At 32.6% G+C, this 18,807-nt stretch overlaps 1 protein-coding gene across 3 annotated transcripts in view; it reads right to left on the bottom strand.

Annotated features, from left to right (window-relative positions):
• Positions 1–596: 596 nt before the first annotated feature.
• LOC114332125 (protein Gawky) overlaps positions 597–18,807 on the bottom strand; it is a 202,073-nt gene continuing 183,862 nt past the window's right edge. For all 3 annotated transcript variants that reach the window (XM_050646833.1, XM_050646831.1, XM_050646834.1), the window contains exon 16: positions 597–9,478. In XM_050646833.1, the coding sequence (XP_050502790.1) occupies positions 9,170–9,478 (309 nt within the window). In that variant the 3' untranslated portion in view covers positions 597–9,169. The remainder of the gene's footprint in view (positions 9,479–18,807) is intronic.

Below are 18,807 nucleotides of genomic sequence, written 5' to 3'. Positions count from 1 at the left end.
TACGGGATTTTTTTTCGTTTTGAACTTTTTTATTACAGCGAACTATATTAAAATATCTACCCTATATTCTACAACTTTTACATTTTAAATTTAACTGTCGTTTTCGGTGTTAACAAATATTTCCAGTATTTGAAGTGAACATCTGAATTACTTGTACATCGGTCATTGCCCGTACATTATCGGTGAAGGATTGTGACTTCATTTGGCCATTAAAATATTTCAAGGTTCGCAATACGAGATTTAAAACATTTTTTAAACAATAGATCTGTTTGGATATCAATATCGTACATATCTTCAAGATCATACGATTAAACCGTAGATGTTGTTAAGCTCTTGTGGCTAATTCTGTTTTTTGTTCTTACTGTTAATCTCATGTATAAAATGCTTGATGGGAGAAAAGATATATGAAGTGACACCATCCTTTTTCATAAAGGTTATAATATTGTGATCTGAATTTGGCGTCTAATCTCAATAGCCGCCAAAACGTGCCAAACCTTTTTGTCGTCCAGAATAATCAAAATCCCATCCAAACTTTGTTTTAGCAGGCACTGCTGGAACATCGTAACTCCTAATTTTTTTAAAGATCAACAAAGTAATAAGTATCGATAATATTTATTAAGAAAACTATTTTACAGCAAATTGGAGAAATTCTATCTAAATATCACAATAATCAACAATACATATTATTCGAGAAGTGTGGACCACTATTTAATGATCAAATAAAACCACTCTCCTTAAAAATAGTATTAAAGGTATCCCGAGGTTTCAACGACACCTAGGAAATAATTAGGCAGTATGATGATACTGCTCGACGGTAGTGGCGTCACATTCAGATTGGTTGTCAGTTATATGAACACACAACATAAAACAATATACCCCTACTACCAAACTCCTTAAAAACCATTTTAATATTGACACTTAAGGACTAAGTATATTTTACACTATAGCTACAAAATTCAAATTGGCATTAATATACTAAATTTAGATATTTTTACTGGAACTTCTATATAGACTGCTTCAGGAGTTACAAGATCACTATCATCGACTTTATTCCCAAAGCAGTCCAAAATTCTTGCACCATTTTTAATATAACAGTTTCCGTTTATTATCAAGCCTAACTTATCGGCTAAAACACATTTATATTGATACAGTATAACACAGCAAAGCTTTGGAGTAAACGTCTGACATAGTCAATATTAGCAAAATAGAAGTTTCAATCATCCCATGAAAATAAATTGCTTTGACAATTAGTAGAAGCAAGAGCCATACATACGGGATAAACATAATTGTTTTCATGGTTATAATGGGTCATTTTTAGACCTATTATCATCTAAAGCGTTTCTAAAGAGAGAACACAGATGTTATCTTTCTTAGTCAGAAGCTACTTCATCCATATTAATATAAGTGGTAATTGTAAAGTTGAAATTTAATTCAACTAGTGTGTTATTAATGAAATAGAAGCTCTATACTCATCTAGAATATCGGGCTTAAATTTATGATTTGTGTATCTTAGTATCTTTTTAGTATTAGGCGGAAGTTTAATTACTACTCAATTGTAGTCAGATCCAAATAAATCGTGGCCATAAATGCATGACACATAGAGCTACTAAGCCAAATAAAGTATCAGTTATACTGATTGTATGAGTATTCTCAAAATATTTTATCAATGATACATATCCTCTTCTATATTGCATGTTCTAGTCGTCAGTTTCTACCCTACAGCCGCTAAAATTTAATTGAAAATGGCAATTTAAGTTTTCTTGATAAATAACGGTCACCATTAAAAAGCTTTAATAATGAGAGCTCCTTAGAATATAATTTTTATTATTTAAAAACTAAAAAGCCACTTAAGAGTCACAGCACAGTTGTGTACTTAAAACTTGATCAACTCTTAGAACCCACAAAATTATTTCAGAGATGTTACAAAAATAAATAAAACAATTATTTGTGGTATTAACAGTACAGCGTTAATTACAATTCGAATGTCTTTTATCAAAGCAGGTACCAATTGAACGAGACAAGATTAGATTATTCCCAGAGAGAAATAGGCCACCTGCAGCACATATTATAAAGAATACTGCTCAGTTTGTTGTAGCTGTCGCTGTACTGCGCATGTCTTCTATCACAAATACGCTATATAAAGGCCGATTCAATTTTCCAAAAATACTAATACCGATAAATAGACATCTCTGATCTAAAACTTTCCTTTTGATATGTCCAGCAAAAAATAAAAACAAAGGTTAAATGCAAGTAAATAATTAAGATCTCATTTTTTCAGTCTTCTTTTTAAACTATAGTGTGTTAATTAACAACATGGAAATAAGACTAGATGAAATAGGGCGTTTCGAATAGCACTGCATCGTATTTCTCGCATGAGCTGCCAAAAATAGTTCCTTTCTTCAGACAAGCCATTTTCAAAATCACAGTATAACACCTTGAAATATCAGAAAGAGAACTACGTTTTGGATGATTTTTGCGTTGTGCTCCTTGATAGGTACGATATTTGTAAAAGCTGCAACAAACTCATACTACTTGTTTGTAGTATGTATACATAATGTCACTCTCTATATGAGATGTAGTTGTACTTCAATACTGAGAATATGTTCACAACTTCGTTTCCTTGTTTTATTTGGATTTATAAAAGTATATAAATGTTCGACATGATTGAGAATCCGCGAAATCTAGTAGTGTTGGAAAAGGATTTGACTACAAGATAAAAACGGAATCCATCGGCCTCTATAGTACAAATGATCAATTAAAATAGTTGGTAGATTTTAATGTCATGGATTACGATATGAGCATTCAAATGTGAAAATCAAAAATGTACATATAGTCTAAGAGCTAGTGAACCCTTCGACTAACGGTCGTCCTGTAAGGCTAGAAATTTTTCTAGTGACAATTCATAGCACACCAAGGCTAACTGGCAGGCATCAGCCGTGCACGTGTATCTACCAGGTGAATCGAAAAGTGCAAATTTAGGGGGTAAAATAAACTTTCTCCTGTAAAGTTTAAATTTAAGTATGTGTTTGAGTAAGTCATTTAGAAGAAATGTGTACAATGGCAGGCGATTCTGAAGAGCATAAGACCTTGGCCAGGCGAGGGGAAAGATTAGGTATGGGGTTTTCCTAAAATTATTTTTTTGCATCGAACAAAGTTTTTTTAGGTTTTTAGAATCATTCCAAACAGAAAAGGTCTTTGGTGATTTTTCTCGTTAAGTTAATAGTCTTTGTTATATAAGCGATTAAAAATTTTGAAAATTGCGAAATCGGCCATTTTTAACCCTAAATCGGACATTTAACTAAAAATTTCAATGTTGCCAAGGTAGGTAGATATTCTTTAAACATTGATTGATGAAATCTCAAAAAGAGTTTTTTGCAATACAATATCGAAAACCCCTTTGTTTTTTAATTGCTAATCAAGCGGGCGCGACACTGTCCTCACTTATACTGTAGTATGTTTCCTTATACTGTAGTATAAGTGAGGACGTTTGAGTTTGCATAAATTCATTATCTCGAGAAAGGGCAAATTTAAAGAGAAATCCTCAAACAGGTCGATTTTTAATCTTAAATTAGGACTTTTTGGCATATATATAATACTAGTGAAGTCATCCGTCCGGGCGTGATGACGTAATCGATGATTTTTTAAATGAGAGTAGGGGTTATGTGATAGCTCATTTGAAAGGTTATTTAATTTTCTATTCAGTAATATAGACATTAACATAATTATTTATACAGGGTGCACAAAAAAAAATTTTTATTAAATTAATTTAGACAAAAAGAAGAAAAAAATTGTTTGTACACTCTGTATAAATAATTATGTTAAGGTTTATATTACTGAATAGAGAATTAAATAACCTTTCAAATAAGCAAACACACAACCCCTACTCTCATTTAAAAAAAATCATCGATTACGTCATCACGCCCAGATGAATGACGTCACTAGTATTATATATATGCCAAAAAGTCCTAATTTAAAAATAAAAATCGACCTCTCTGAGGATTTCTCTTCAAATTTGCCCATTCTCGAGATAATGAATTTATGCAAACTCAAACGTCCTCATTTATACTACAGTGTCGCGCCCGCTTGATTAGCAATTAAAAAACAAAGGGGTTTTCGATATTGTATTGCAAAAAACTCTTCGAGATTTCATCAATCAATGTTTAAAGAATATCTACCTACCTTGGCAACATTGAAATTTTTAGTTAAATGTCCGATTTAGGGTTAAAAATGGCCGATTTCGCAATTTTCAAAATTTTTAATCGCTTATATAACAAAAACTATTAACTTAAGAGAAAAATCACCAAAGACCTTTTCTGTTTGGAATGATTCAAAAAACCTAAAAAAAACTTTTCGATACAAAAAAGATAATTTTAGGAAAAACCCCTAATCTTTCCCCTCGCCTGGCAAGGTCTTATGCTCTTCAGAATCGCCTGTCATTGTACACATTTCTTCTAAATGACTTACTCAGACACACACTTAAATTTAAACATTACAGGAGAAAGTTTATTTTACCCCCTAAATTTGCACTTTTCGATTCACCTGGTAGATACACGTGCACAGCTGATGCCTGTCAGGTTATGGTTTTTAGCCTTGGTGTGCTATTAATAATTATCACTAGACAAATTTCTAGCCTTACAGGACCACCGTTAGTCGGAGGGTTCACTAGCTCTTAGACTAATACATCAGTTCAGTTAGTGAACCAGAGATTTATGGATCATGTGAAAAATGTGACAATTTGTGGAATTCCTTAGAACGGTCGAGTTTGTATACATCGAGGTGGTACAAAATGTTACAAAAGTATATTAGAGAATCAGAAAATCATTTTTTACGTTCATGTTAAAACTACTTAGGAATTTTCATTGCCAGCAGTTTTTTAAATGTGTCATTGAATTTCTTGTTCGAATTTTTGATTATACAAAGATGATATCCTATTCAAAAATTTGCAAGTATACAAATATAAGTCTCAAATATGATTTTGATTTTTTTTTTGATACGTTAATGTGAAATGATATGTTGTTTTTTTTGTACCCTATTTATTTGAACGTGGGTTATCACATCTTTTTTAAAAGCATGAAATGTTTCAGTCGTTGTCCACTTTACTGTCAACATCATCCGTCAGTGTCTTATGTCACGTTTGACAGCAAAAATTATCGTCGCACTACCGTTAACGGAACATAACTAATAACTATTAAAATTCAATTTTTCGGTTAGATAGATAAAATCACACAAGTAGGAACACATATTTTTCACATTAGCGTATTTTTTAGCTTGTTTAATTTTGTTTCGATATTTATATAATTAAAATGAACTTACATAAATACTTTATAAACACAATATCAAAAGGATGGTTATATCAAAAGGAAAATTTTACATTTAGGACAGTAATAGAAGAATCAGTTTTTCATGAACACCATAAAATGATGTGATTTTTGAGTTCTATACGGGCTCCATAGACTGTACCCCCTTAAGAACGCTAATCACAGTTTAGGACTAACATAGAAAGAAAGTCTATGACTAAACATACAATACACATAAACACCAACATTATTCTGAATGTCATCAAGAGCCATACGAAATGGGATAGAGATGTGAACTTGATGACTATTTTCATACTTTAGTTGATCACGGGGCTTTTGAATAGTACAGTATGCTCTCCATCTCCCCCCGTAACGTGTCGAACTCTTAATGATTTGGCAAATATTTTAATACATCACATAATTCTGTAGTAAGTATTTTCCCATTGAAATATTCGTTTGATTGATATGTATCAAAATATGGTTTGATAACTTGCTGTTTGACAGATACTGTATCCCTATAACTGACAGTCATATGAACATTTAATCTGGCAAAGACAATGTTAAGTGTATAAAATGTAGACAATATTTTCATTTCAGCTTTAGTTTTAAGCAATCTGGTATTTTTTGGTTCGAATGCAGTAGTGCAGAGCTATTCAGAGCGGCAGTCAACAGGGTCCGCATTGCCATGATTTCCAACTCCGATAGAAGATGTAACTTAAAGAAGAAGGGGTTTTTTTAAATAGTATAGTATAGTATTAAGATTACAGTAATGGAGAAATACATAAAAAATAAAAAGATAAACGAAACTAATAAATAACGTGAAAACATAATAGTGGAACTGGAGAAAAACATAGGCATGTGGAGAAATATATAGAAACTCTTCCAGGATGAAAGACGGCAATCAATAACAAGAATAAATCGAAAGAAGTAAAAAAAAATAAAAAGAACAACAGTTCTTTGTTCTTTCTCAAAAGAACAAAAAAATGTGAAGAGAGTATAATTCAGTTTCCACAGTGGCTTAGGAACCTATTTAGTATAAATGTACTGACAACACTGCACGAAGGATTATATGTTTGCTTTGTTGATAATGAGAAAGCATTCAACAGAGTGAAACACAACCAAGTATTGATAATTTTTAAAGAAAAATAGACACATAAGATGTTAACTCCATGGGTAACTGACAATGTAACCAAATATTTTTAAAATTTAAAACATCAAAATTGAACGGGGTTGAAGTAGCGGTGTACCCTCTGTCTATCTTTTAATTTGTATTCTTAAACCATTATGAAAAGCACTATATTTATATATACACCGTATACGTATATGTATACAAATATCTGGGCACTTAATAGCAAGGATTTTTCAGTATAATAAAGATTAAGAATTCAAATTGTCTTCTTAGTTCTCATCCTTTAATGATGTAGATGATCATCACAGCCCATTTTACTTTATCTGTAGCAGTTTTCGGGTTCATTAGATTTTCAACAACTAGATAGCAAAGGTTAGTTTTAAGAGATAAAAGATTACTTTTAGAGTTTATTGAATACCCATATGACGTCAGTTTTCTTTGGATACATTTGCTTATTGGAGCTTCTAATCCCGAAAAATATAGTCGTTTTGTTGATATCAATGTGTTTGTACTGCGGCAATAAAAATAAAAATAAGTTCTATTATTCGCCGAGATTGTCCCGATTTATGAAGCAAAACAAAAGATATTCCAAGATCTACTTAAGATAGAAATGTTTGTCCTAAAATACTTATCATATCTAAAAACAAAGACTAACCTATATTATTTGTATAAATTGACTTTCTTAACTAACAGACTTTTATTAAAATAATTAAGTAGAATATATAACGACAATTAATGAATATCTTTGAAATAAAAATTACTAGTAATACATTTTGTTTTTGCACTCATTTGCCCGTCTAAAGAAAATAATGTACTATGAATTACTGTGATGTAGAAGCGTCACTGCCACAATAATTTCGTTAAGATCAGTTAATATATTAAATAGTTATGTTATTTTTTAAATATTTCGTTATTATTACTCAATTTATTTAAGAATAGTACAGAATGTGCAGTCTAAAACTGATTGTGTGGTGTTACCTCTGCGGTTTCCGCATAACCGCACTTTTTATTTAATAACAATATTACATATAAAGGATTATTTTTTGTATGTGTAATTCTACATGATAAGGAATCGGAGATCACAGGTTATGTGGGTTTAAACATTTTTATGTCATGATACACATCTGAAAGAAACTCTGTTACAACAAGAAAAATAATATCGGTCGGATATGCATCATGAAAGGATAAAGAGACCACGATGTAACACGACAGGATGTTAGGTACACTAAACGAAGTCCTTAAAAAATTACCGTCAATATCAAGGCAAAAGTGTTACAAAATACTCTATTCAAAATGCTTTCAAAGCAAAATTTTGCATTTATTGTCTTTTTTCACTAAAAAAGCTTAATGGAAGGAAAACCACAGTAGCAGCAAAAATAGTTCAGGTTTTAGCTGTCGCATGCACATATCCAATTTCCTATTGATAAGGCGTTATTGTCACACAGCATATGTACGTTTCTTTCCATTGTACCTCATTCTTGACTAGAATCTTTCTCATCTTATAAAACAAATTTAGATCACAGTGGACAGTTATTAAGTATAATATTTTGTGAGTATTTGGTGCTTTAGTACTACAAAGAATATTTTTTCGAAGTTTGTACTTCTTCGAGCGGCTTTTTGGGCCAATAAATTTACCTTTTAATGCGAACTGTGTGTAAATAATGATTAGATACAACAAAAAAACCTCTACGATAGAGTGTAATTAACATTAACCAGTTGGTACATCACGTGACAAGGCCTAATATAGTTTTTAATTTTTACGAAAAATCGTTTCCAGTTGTGACTGCATCATCGAAAAGTGGCCCAAAAAGCACAGCTCCTTTAAAAGTAGACATAATAGATTATTAGCCTTGTTGTTTTAGGCACCGCTACTGGGGTATGACCAACGTTTACATGACCCGGTAATTTTTTGAGAACATTAAATTTCGTCAATCTGATCATGCTGTCGTTTTACAGGAGAAACAAACACATACAAATAGTTTATATGTAGGTACATATTAAATTATGAAAAGTAACATTTATATACTAACCATAATATACAAGAAAAATATCTTATATGAAAGAACAAATTTTACAGTACTTAAAATAGTGAACTTATAATGAGTTTGGTCACATATATTAATTAGTTTAATATTATATACCTATGCAATTATATAATCTTGTTGATTGAGACTAGTTGGGTTTCTTTATGAATGTCACATAAAGTGCGTTATGAATCTTGAGCGTGATATCAATGGAATACTATAAACGCTTGCAGTCCATAATATAAGTTAGAAGTAATGATTACGTCTGATTTGGTAAATGTCATTTTTAAGCATTTTATTTGGGAACCTAATCCACAAACATACACCAAATAAATAAATGGCAAAACTTACAAACAGGAAAAAAATGTTTAAATTCTTCACCCTTTTCTAGACGCTAATAATAATTAATAATAATAATAATAATAATAGTGTACATTTGTTGAAATCCTTATATAAATAACTGAAAATAAACAAAAAACACCTTTAAAACAACAACTCTTAAATCACCATAAAAATTAAAAATAGAAATACATTTACAAATAACAATAAAAAAGATTGTTAAATAATACAATAAATATCATCAAAATTTCTAAGACAATTGTTAAATTTAATATTATAAAACATTAAAAACATTCAATAAAACTTTTATAGTGAAATAGCGCAGAGAGAGATATCAACACTTGTAACTAAGATGGAATTATTTTGGTTTCATCCTTAACTTACATGGACTCACCACCTAAGAGGTCGTTAGGAAGAAAAGAATTTAGACTAGATGGGGTTCCACGAGCGGGATCTGAGTTGTCGAGTTGAGGAGCTGCCCACAAACTGGTGCTGCTTGAATTGTTGGGCCAGCCGGTACTCCAGGTGTCTGCCCCAGTGGGTTGTTTGCTTGAACCTCGCCATGCGCCGGAAGAGCCGCTCTGTTGACTTGCTACTTGTTGGAGCAAAGTGTTTGCATCCCAATCGGTTGGATTTTCGGCTAGTATTGTTGTGTTACCGAGTACACAGTTGTTGAGGGTGGTCTGAGCCTGAAAGGAAAAATTACCATAAATCATACTGGGATTTGAAAAGTAGTTAAGATCTTTTAGAAAATGTTATCTTCGAATTGGAAGAGACATGATTTGTGTGTGTAGGGAGAAGTTGTGAAGTGGACCTCAGTGGACCCCTCAGTGGACTCGGCAGCCGTTAAGGCTCATTTAATGGAGAATGGAATGAAAGCAGGGTTTATTTGCCAGAAAATGTACACTAAAAAGGATGATCAAAGAAGTTCCTTCAAGCTAGGAGTTCCCACACATCAGGCAAATGAAATTGTTGATACGTCCCTTTGGCCAATTGGGATCTCAGTCAACCATTTTATGAATATCCAGAGCCACCAGGGACAAAAGATGAAGAAGATATAAACTCAAGTGAATCTCCAATACCTCTTAGTGTTTTTCATCTCAATATGCAGTCACTGAGAAATAAGATTGGTCTCTTGGAGGCATGCATCAAGGACAAGAATGTTGACATTCTATGCCTTACAGAACACTGGCTGGCAGACGGGGAAATCCAAACAGTCCATATTGAGGGCTACAGATTGGCCAACTACACGGTAAGGTCACAAAATAGAGGAGGGGGTTCTGCGATCTTCGTCAAAAATACTATATGTTTTAATGTTGTTAATAATGACACTTTTATAATTGATTTTTGTATAGAATATTGTTGTATATGTCTAAAAGATTTTAACTTGTTAGTTTTAGCAGTATACCATAGCCCCTCTGGCCCGTTTGACATCTTTTTGGGCTCTCTTGAAGGAGTTCTAGGCACATTAAGCCCAAATAAACAAGTCCTTGTTGCTGGGGACTTCAATGTGGACTTTCTTGTTGACAATGCAAGTGCCCGTAAACTTCAAGGCGTTCTTAAAGGTTTTCACCTAGTCAAGACTATAAATGAATCGACAAGGGGTGATAAGTGTCTGATAACATTTTCATGGATCCTGGATTGCCCCTGTACTCTGCTGAGGTTTTTGAGACTGGTTTTTCAGATCACAAAGGCCAGATTGTCAAATTTGAGATTCAAAAAAAGGTTACAGGTTTTACTGAGACAACTATGCTTATTAGGCCTGTAACTGAAAAAGGTAAGAACATATTTTTCAGCAAAGTATCGGAAGTAAACTGGGATTTTATCTATGAAGATAACACTGATGTTGAATTAAAATTCTGTCACTTTATGAATATTCTTGAAAGTTGTTTTTTAGAATCTTTTCCACAAAAAAAATATAGAGTAAGATCAGACCAATCTGAAAAAATCACATGGTTTACAAATGACCTACAGGCAATGCGGGAACATCTAAAATTTTTAGAAGAATTTTATAGGCAACATAAAAATGATAGTAACCATCATATACTTAAACAATTCAGAAATCAATATAAAAATGAAATTAAGAAAGCCAAAGTGAGGTCAAATGACCAAATAATATTAAATTCAAAAAATCCACAGAAAACCATGTGGAACATGATAAACAAATATCGAGGAAAATCAGGGTCTTCATTAGAAGATCACAAGATCACGCCAAACCAGTTCAATGATTATTTTTCCCAAATTGCCACTAATATAGTTAAAGACATTCACAAAATTAAATATTGACTTTATTAATAAAATTAATTATGTTAATCATACAAACACCTTTTCATTTCTTGAAATTACCTTTAATCAAACGAGGGATATAATAAACAGCTTAAAGAATAAAAATAGCCATGATATATATGGATTTAATGTTAACCTTATTAAAATGATTAAAAATATTATAAGCCCACTCACTAAACTAATAAATCTATGCTTTAAAGAAAATAAATTTCCATCAGTCCTTAAAAAAGCAATTGTTACACCAATTTATAAAAAAGGTGACGTTAAGAATCCAGAAAACTATAGACCTGTTTCGCTGCTTCCAATAATCTCTAAAATTGTTGAAAAAGCTATGGCAGTACAAATAACCACATTTTTTGAAAATAACTATTTCTCAGACTCTCAGTTCGGTTTTAGAAAGGACAAATCCACAGTACTTGGCATACTGGACTTGGTCTCACATATTGTAGACTCCTTTCATAGATTGCAGTTTAATACTGTTCTGTTTTGTGACTTGAGCAAGGCATTTGACTGTGTAGATCATGGAATGCTCTTGCAAAAACTCAAAAAATACAACTTCTGTCCTTACAGTGTAAAACTAGTTCAATCTTACTTAGAAAACAGAACACAGGTTGTGAGGGTCTCTGGGGTGTTATCGGGAAAGAGTGTTGTTAACATTTGGGTTCCCCAGGGCTCTGTTCTGGGACCCATTCTCTTTCTAATTTATATTAATGACCTTACGAGCATTAACACAAATGCAAAGTACACACTCTTCGCCGATGACACCACAGTGTCTTTTACAACTGATACACTTGGGGAGTCGCTTGAGGGTTCTATGTCTGCACAGTCAGTGACCAATGAATGGTTTTGCGTAAACCGATTACTGCTCAATGCAGCAAAAACCAACAGAGTTGTTTTTTCTCTCAGAGACACACTAGAATGTAAATGATGGTATGAGCAGTGTCAGATTTCTGGGTGTATTATTAGATCTCAAGCTTCAATGGGGTGAACATATCAACAGTCTAAGTAAAAAGCTAGCAAAAAATCTGTCTGTACTCAGGAATCTGGCATCTAATGTTTCATATAAAGTCTTAATAACAGCGTACCATGCAATTTTTCAGTCTCATCTAGCCTATGCCATTTTAGTCTGGGGTCATTCAGCAGAAATGTTGACAGTCTTTGGTTGGCAGCGTAAGGCAGTTAGAGTTCTTGCTGGTCTTTGGTATAGGGATGATTGTAGGCAAGCATATAGGTCCCTAAGAATTCTCACTGTTCCATCTCTAGATATACTTGAGAACCTAATGTTTATCAAGAGGGGAGGGGCGCACTTTGAAACCCATGAGAACATACACCAACATGACACCCGATATAAACACCATCTCGTGCCAGCCTACTGGAGATTGAGGAGGTGTCAAACTGGGCCAGGATACTGGGCTATTAAATTTTTCAACAAACTTCCAGATAGTTTAAAGTGTCTTCCATTAAATCAATTTAAGAGTACAATTAAAGATATTTTGTTAGAAAATGTTTTTTATAGTAATGAGGAATTTCTTGCATTTAAATTTTAGGATTTTATGACTTTAAGCAATGTCCATTGTTAATGTAATCAAATTTAATGTGATTTTAATGTTAGTATTTAATGTTATTAATACTCTTAGTCGTATTGTGCATCTTTTTAATTTGTATTGCGTCCAAATCTTTGTGTAATTTTATTTGACATGTGTTAAACACTTGTGTTATTGACATGAATAAACGAATCTGAATCTGAAGTGATCTTGGATATGGTATGTTGACATGATACCAGGTGGAATAAACAACACATTCAGCGAATACCTAGATAACATAAGAAACAGTGTGGGTCGACCCCCAAAAAGATGGCTGGATGAAGTGAAAGAAAAGGCGAGAAGACGATGGCACCAGGTAGCAAAAGGCAAATTAAAATGGAAACGCAAAGAGGAGGCGATCCAGGAGTAGATTTCAAGGACTATTGAAAAAAAAAGATGTCATCTGGCATTATAATCTTGAAAAATGAAGTTTTCCCAAATTTTTGAAATACTTCTTTACGGGCGTAATGACGGTGAAATTTTATATGGTAAAACCTAGCGACCGGGCGCATGCGCATTATAACTTTGTTCTGATTGGATGTTCAAATGACATGACAAAAATTATCCAATATGGCAGCTGTGGGACTGTGGTTTGGTTATAATGTATGCTTGTTGCGTTTTAACATTTGTAGGAAGAGAAACAACAAACAAAAAGTTAGTTAATGGTTATACTGCCTTTTTAAATAGTTTTCATATTATATTTTTGGACTTATTTACATAGAAGATGATTGTTGCATGCCAATGTGAAAGCTCATCAAACTGTGACTAGTATGAGTGCCGCAGATCTCGCTTATTCAAAGCTAAAGAATCTTTCACTGGTAAGTGTTTTATAAATAGTTGATCAAATTTTGTTATGATATTTGAACATAGCCACTTTGTACGACGCAAGTGATTGCGAAATTTATTAGTCGTTATACGGGCTCCGATACCTACCTTGAACCTACCAAAATACATAAGTAGTAATACTTTTATTTACATAATTTGATTACCATCAAAATTTCTATCAATATTCACCTAATATATTGTTTTCTTACTCTATGTTTTGTTGTATTTTTTCAATTCTAAATCATTTCAATTCAAAATCAAAATAATTTGATTTACGTAAGTTAAAAATGTCAAAAGGTTAATCTGTTTAGTTAGACGATCTTCGCACATAATGACAAGCTGTCTCTGTGGCGAAGTTTTAATGCGAGTGAATCCCAATACAACGCAAATACCAGCCGCGTGGTAAGTTGGTTCGAATCCCAATAGAAACTTTTATTTTTTTATTTTTTTTTATACATTTTATGATTGTAAGTATATTTATTATATAATTTTATTTTCAGAAAATACGTATTTAGTTAAAAAAATTTCCGACAATTAATGTTCAGAAATCATTTGTGGCATTTTTAATGTGTTTGTGTGTGTTTTATTTTTTTATTATTTTAATTTTTGGCACTGTTTTAATAAAAATGTTTGAGAAGTAGTAAGTATAAATTAATTTAATTATTAAATAAAATATAAATAAAAAGTATATTAATTTCGTTTATAATCATATAATCATATAATAGAAGTATAACTTCTTACGTGCGTACAAAGTACACACACATTCTTTTTTTTTAATATTGAACGATACTTCAAATAATGTCATCTGCATAAGTAGTTGTTCAACAAATAAAGTGATGATATGTAACGACTGTAGTTTACAACACCCTAAAAATCACTGATTGCAAGGAAAAAGACCTATTGGAAGACCAAAAAAGAGATGGTAAGATGAAGTAGAATAGGATGCCAAAAACCTCCTAAACCGCATTCATGGAAAAGAACAGCAGTAAATCGAAATGATTGGAGAAGCTTGCTGAAGAAGGTCAAGGCCCGTTTGGGTTGTAGTGCCATTGGATGGATGGAAGGAAAGATGGAAAAAATAACTGATAATCAAGTGAGGAACAAATTCTCCGGGAAACGTGAGTAAGCCACTGTCAATCCCTATATCTATCTCTGTAGCCCATATCTATAACTTATAGATTTATCAATGTAAAGACTTGACACTTTTAATTAAAAGTCTTTTTGGCCTTAAATCTGCATTGTGCACTCTTCTTACTTTCGCACCTAGATTTTTCTCATCTATCCAGTTACATTTTGAGCTTCCAGACTTTTGGATTATTACACATTATGCAGTAGTTATACTATATTTGTTTATTGGATCAGATATGTAACGTTATGACAAAAGTTGATTTGTCAACTTAACTTTTCTAACTTAACTTTTCACTAGAGCATTTTGAAAGTTTGTAAGGCGCTCTAAATTCTTGAAATTTTTAAAGAGAATTGCCAATGTTATTTTCAACTTCCCACATTACCGATGTAACGAAATTTATTAACAAGTATTATAATTATTGTTTAGTGAACACCTTTTTTTAATGATACACACCTTTCAATGAACACTTTCAAAATACACACACATACAGAATACGGGATACATAATAATATCATGTTTTGCCAACTCAAAAACGGAAAGTAAATGGACATATTAATTACTGTCAACATAAGAAATCAAGTAACAGATCAAGTTCTGCCCTGTCTAATAGGTACCACAGCTGACATACCATATGTTTCATTCTCATTTTTAAAGATTCACCATATACATACCAAACTCTACCAACTTGAAGAAATGTCACTAAATAACATATCCAGCAAATTATCTCATTTTGGCAAAAATCGGACATATCAAGTTTTGACATTCTACTACAGATGATTATATCGATACATCAGTATCAGAGTGCAACAACTCAAAAGACATAGTTCTTCACAAATCAACTTTAACTTATTTTTTCTGGGAGCAAATATTTTTAATCTGTTGTAAATGGTCCATTTGTTTTTCAAATAGGTAGAACAAAATTTTGGAATTAGATGCTTATTTTATGGTTCTTTTAGATGATAATTTTTGATTAATTTTTTTTTAAAGAATTCAGATTTTTTTTTTTAGTTGGTGCACTATGAAACTGTCGACACATGATTTTTTAACAGTTAGTGCATTTTGTATAGGGTATTTGTATGGAAATCAAATAAAATTATTTAAGTATTTTTTTTTCTTATAAAATCATTATGGTTTTCTTGTTATGAAAAAATATAATAACATCAAAATAATTCTGAATTGCCACTTTCTTCAGCAGCGGCAGCTGTGGCAGAAGTCGGTAAGTTCTGGAAAAACTGGACGTTTATTTGGAGAGGATGAGAGATGGTTCTTCATAAGCCACGCTCGTTCTGTTTTATCGAATATTTATGACATTATAATTTTCGTCAAAATAAGACTTCTTTTACATTATTTTGTGTGGCTGGTTTTTCTCAACTCTTAGAATTTATATTTCGCTCCATTTTATTTTGTCTCCAGCTTCATTTATATTAAAAATTTTCCCAATTTTTTGTAAACTTTTACTTCATACACTTCGGCAATTTCTTCTGTAGCGTACCAGGCTGTCCAGTTTTTTCTTCTCTTCTTTTCCTTTTTGTATAGACATGACTGTCTGTTTTTTCAAAGTGCCTCTAGTAAGTTGTCGTTTTCCATCGTTTTCGCGGTCTTCCCACTGATCGTCTTCCTATTGGGGAACCATCTCTCGCTTTCCTGACTACTATATTGGGTCGTGTGGGACTACTTTTGTCCTCTCTGTGTCGGGTCGTGTTTCTGCCGCGTATGTCATTATTGGTCTGGTGACTGTTTTGTAAATTCTGCCTTTCATTTCTTTTCCGATATTTTTATTGGAAGTTTTCTTAGCCAGGGTAATAATTATCGGTACCATTTGCGATAAAATATAGAGCGGGCTTCCTTTTAGGTATCTTTTTTTTTTTCTTTTCGATGAGGGCATGCACTGATAAGCATTTGTGGGTTATGCTTTTTATTGCCAAGTTTTGACAGCAATATAAATACAAGCAAGCAATGCACTTGTTTTTGTTTAGGCCCAGGCAATTATCGGAGTAAAATATGTGCTCATATTGAGGTCCCATGGTTCTTTAGATACTGTCAAAGACACATACTTATTTCATTAACACCTCTGCTTGCGATACGTTCGTGCCACAAAAAACTATAGCAATGTTTGTGAGAAATATCAAATATAGTGAAATTTTAACATGATAGGCGTCTCATGTAAAAATAAAATCATTCCGATCTCCATTTGGTGGTGATAATACAACTTGAAGATGAAAGCAACAAACTACAGTACTGTCATCTTCCTTTGAATCCTTGATATCCAACTCCTTCTCTAACCGAATCTGATTTTTTTCTCTGATATGTCCATCATACTTAACGACGTTCTACACCTTCGGCAAAGAATTAAGGATTTGCATGAAATTTTAGTATGTTATAGTTTACTTCAAAAAACTAAGACTTGATTTTTTAAAAATTGTTTTACCGTGCCGTTTAATTACTATTAAGGTTGAAAGTTAAGTTTTAATATGGGCTCTTATGGGAATTCTTAAAAAGTTAATAACTTTTGACGCAAATTTACGATTTTTAATTATTTATGCTTTAATTAAAGGTTTTTTGTAAGGAATAACATATTAAAAAATGAGGATTGTTTACCGTACCATTATTAAATAAAAGTGAAAATACTGTTTCGCTCTTAAAAAGTTAATAACTTTTGACCCAAATTTACGATTTTTAATTATTTGTGCTTAAATTAAAGGTTTTTTTGTAAGGAATAACATATTAAAAAATGAGGATTGTTTACCGTACCATTATTAAATAAAAGTGAAAATACTATTTCGAAATCATGTTTCGCTCTTAAAAAGTTGACAACTTTTGACCCAAATTTACGATTTTTAATTATTTGTGCTTATATTAAAGGTTTTTTTGTAAGAAATAACATATTAAAAAATGAGGATTGTTTACTGTACCATTATTAAATAAAAGTGAAATAAAAGTTTCGAAAATACTGTTTCGCTTGCATATAAGTTTCCCCCCTTTCCTCTGAGAGGCATACCCCGCAACGAAGGTGTAGAACGTCGTTAAGTTGTTGTAATAGTTTTTACAACACTGGTCTTTTTTTACTGAAAAAAGGCGGTGTAATAATAGAGTTTTACAGGAATTTTCAGTTCTCCTCTACATTTTTCTTGATACAGTCTGTACATGGTGGCTAAGTTTAGAGATTTGTTTTTTCTTGCTCCGCAATAATGAGTGTCAAATACTGGAAAAGATTTGATGTGGGACCTCACGAATTCTTTTTCATCATCTAGCACAGTGGTTCTCAAAGTGGGCGATAACGCCCCCTTGTGGGCGCTGGAGGCCTCTAGGGGGGCGGTAAAGGGCACAGAGAAGATTGGGGGGCGTTGAAGCGGTTTACAGGGGCAATGGCTAATTTAATTTTTTACCACAATAATTAATCAGTTTATTAAAATATCAAAAAAGACAACACAATTCTATTACAAAAATTATCTTTAAAGAATACTCAAAAATATCAAAACTGTTTTTTCTAGAAAATATAATAATACTATAGCTCTCTGAGAGGAAAACCTACCTACTGGTTATAATACCGCTTTTTATCGATTCCCCGCCCGCTGCCGAGGCCGAGGCGAGGCCCGCCCGCTGCCTCATATAAAAGCGCACGCCATCCAGTCATGTCATTCGACAATCTGCTCTACTAGGGACCGAACGTCTCAGACGTCAAGGAGCATCGCGTTATTACGAAAACAAGTGAATTTAGTGACGAGATAAAGTGCTGTACGTACAGTGCCTAATTTGCTCAGTAAGAATACTGTGAGTGGTGTCATTAGCAAGTTTTTAATACTCGATTCTTTACTTCGGCATTTTTGAAGACAAAATTATGTCGGAAGCAAAAAAGAAGAAACGGCAGTACAGCGCGGAATATATAAAATATGGATTTATTGAAAATCCTACAAATCCATCTTCACCTATGTGCCTTCTTTGTCAAAAAACATTTTCGAATGAAGCGATGAAACCCTTAAGGTTGCAAGATCATTTGAATAAAATGCATTCAGATAAAAAAGACAAAAATGTGACTTATTTTCAAGACTTGGAAAAGAAGCACGCAGCTCAGCCAACTGTGTCAAAACTTTTTTCAGCGGCTTCTAAGCAAGACAAGGACGGACTCCGAGCTTCCTACAATATCTCCTTGCTAATTGCTCGAACAGGTAAACCTCACACTATTGGAGAGGATTTA

The sequence above is a fragment of the Diabrotica virgifera genome, chromosome 3, assembly GCF_917563875.1.
Source record: "Diabrotica virgifera virgifera chromosome 3, PGI_DIABVI_V3a".
NCBI lineage: Eukaryota > Metazoa > Arthropoda > Insecta > Coleoptera > Chrysomelidae > Diabrotica > Diabrotica virgifera.
Note: the sequence above shows the minus strand (reverse complement) of the source record. Positions and strands in the feature narration are given on the sequence as shown.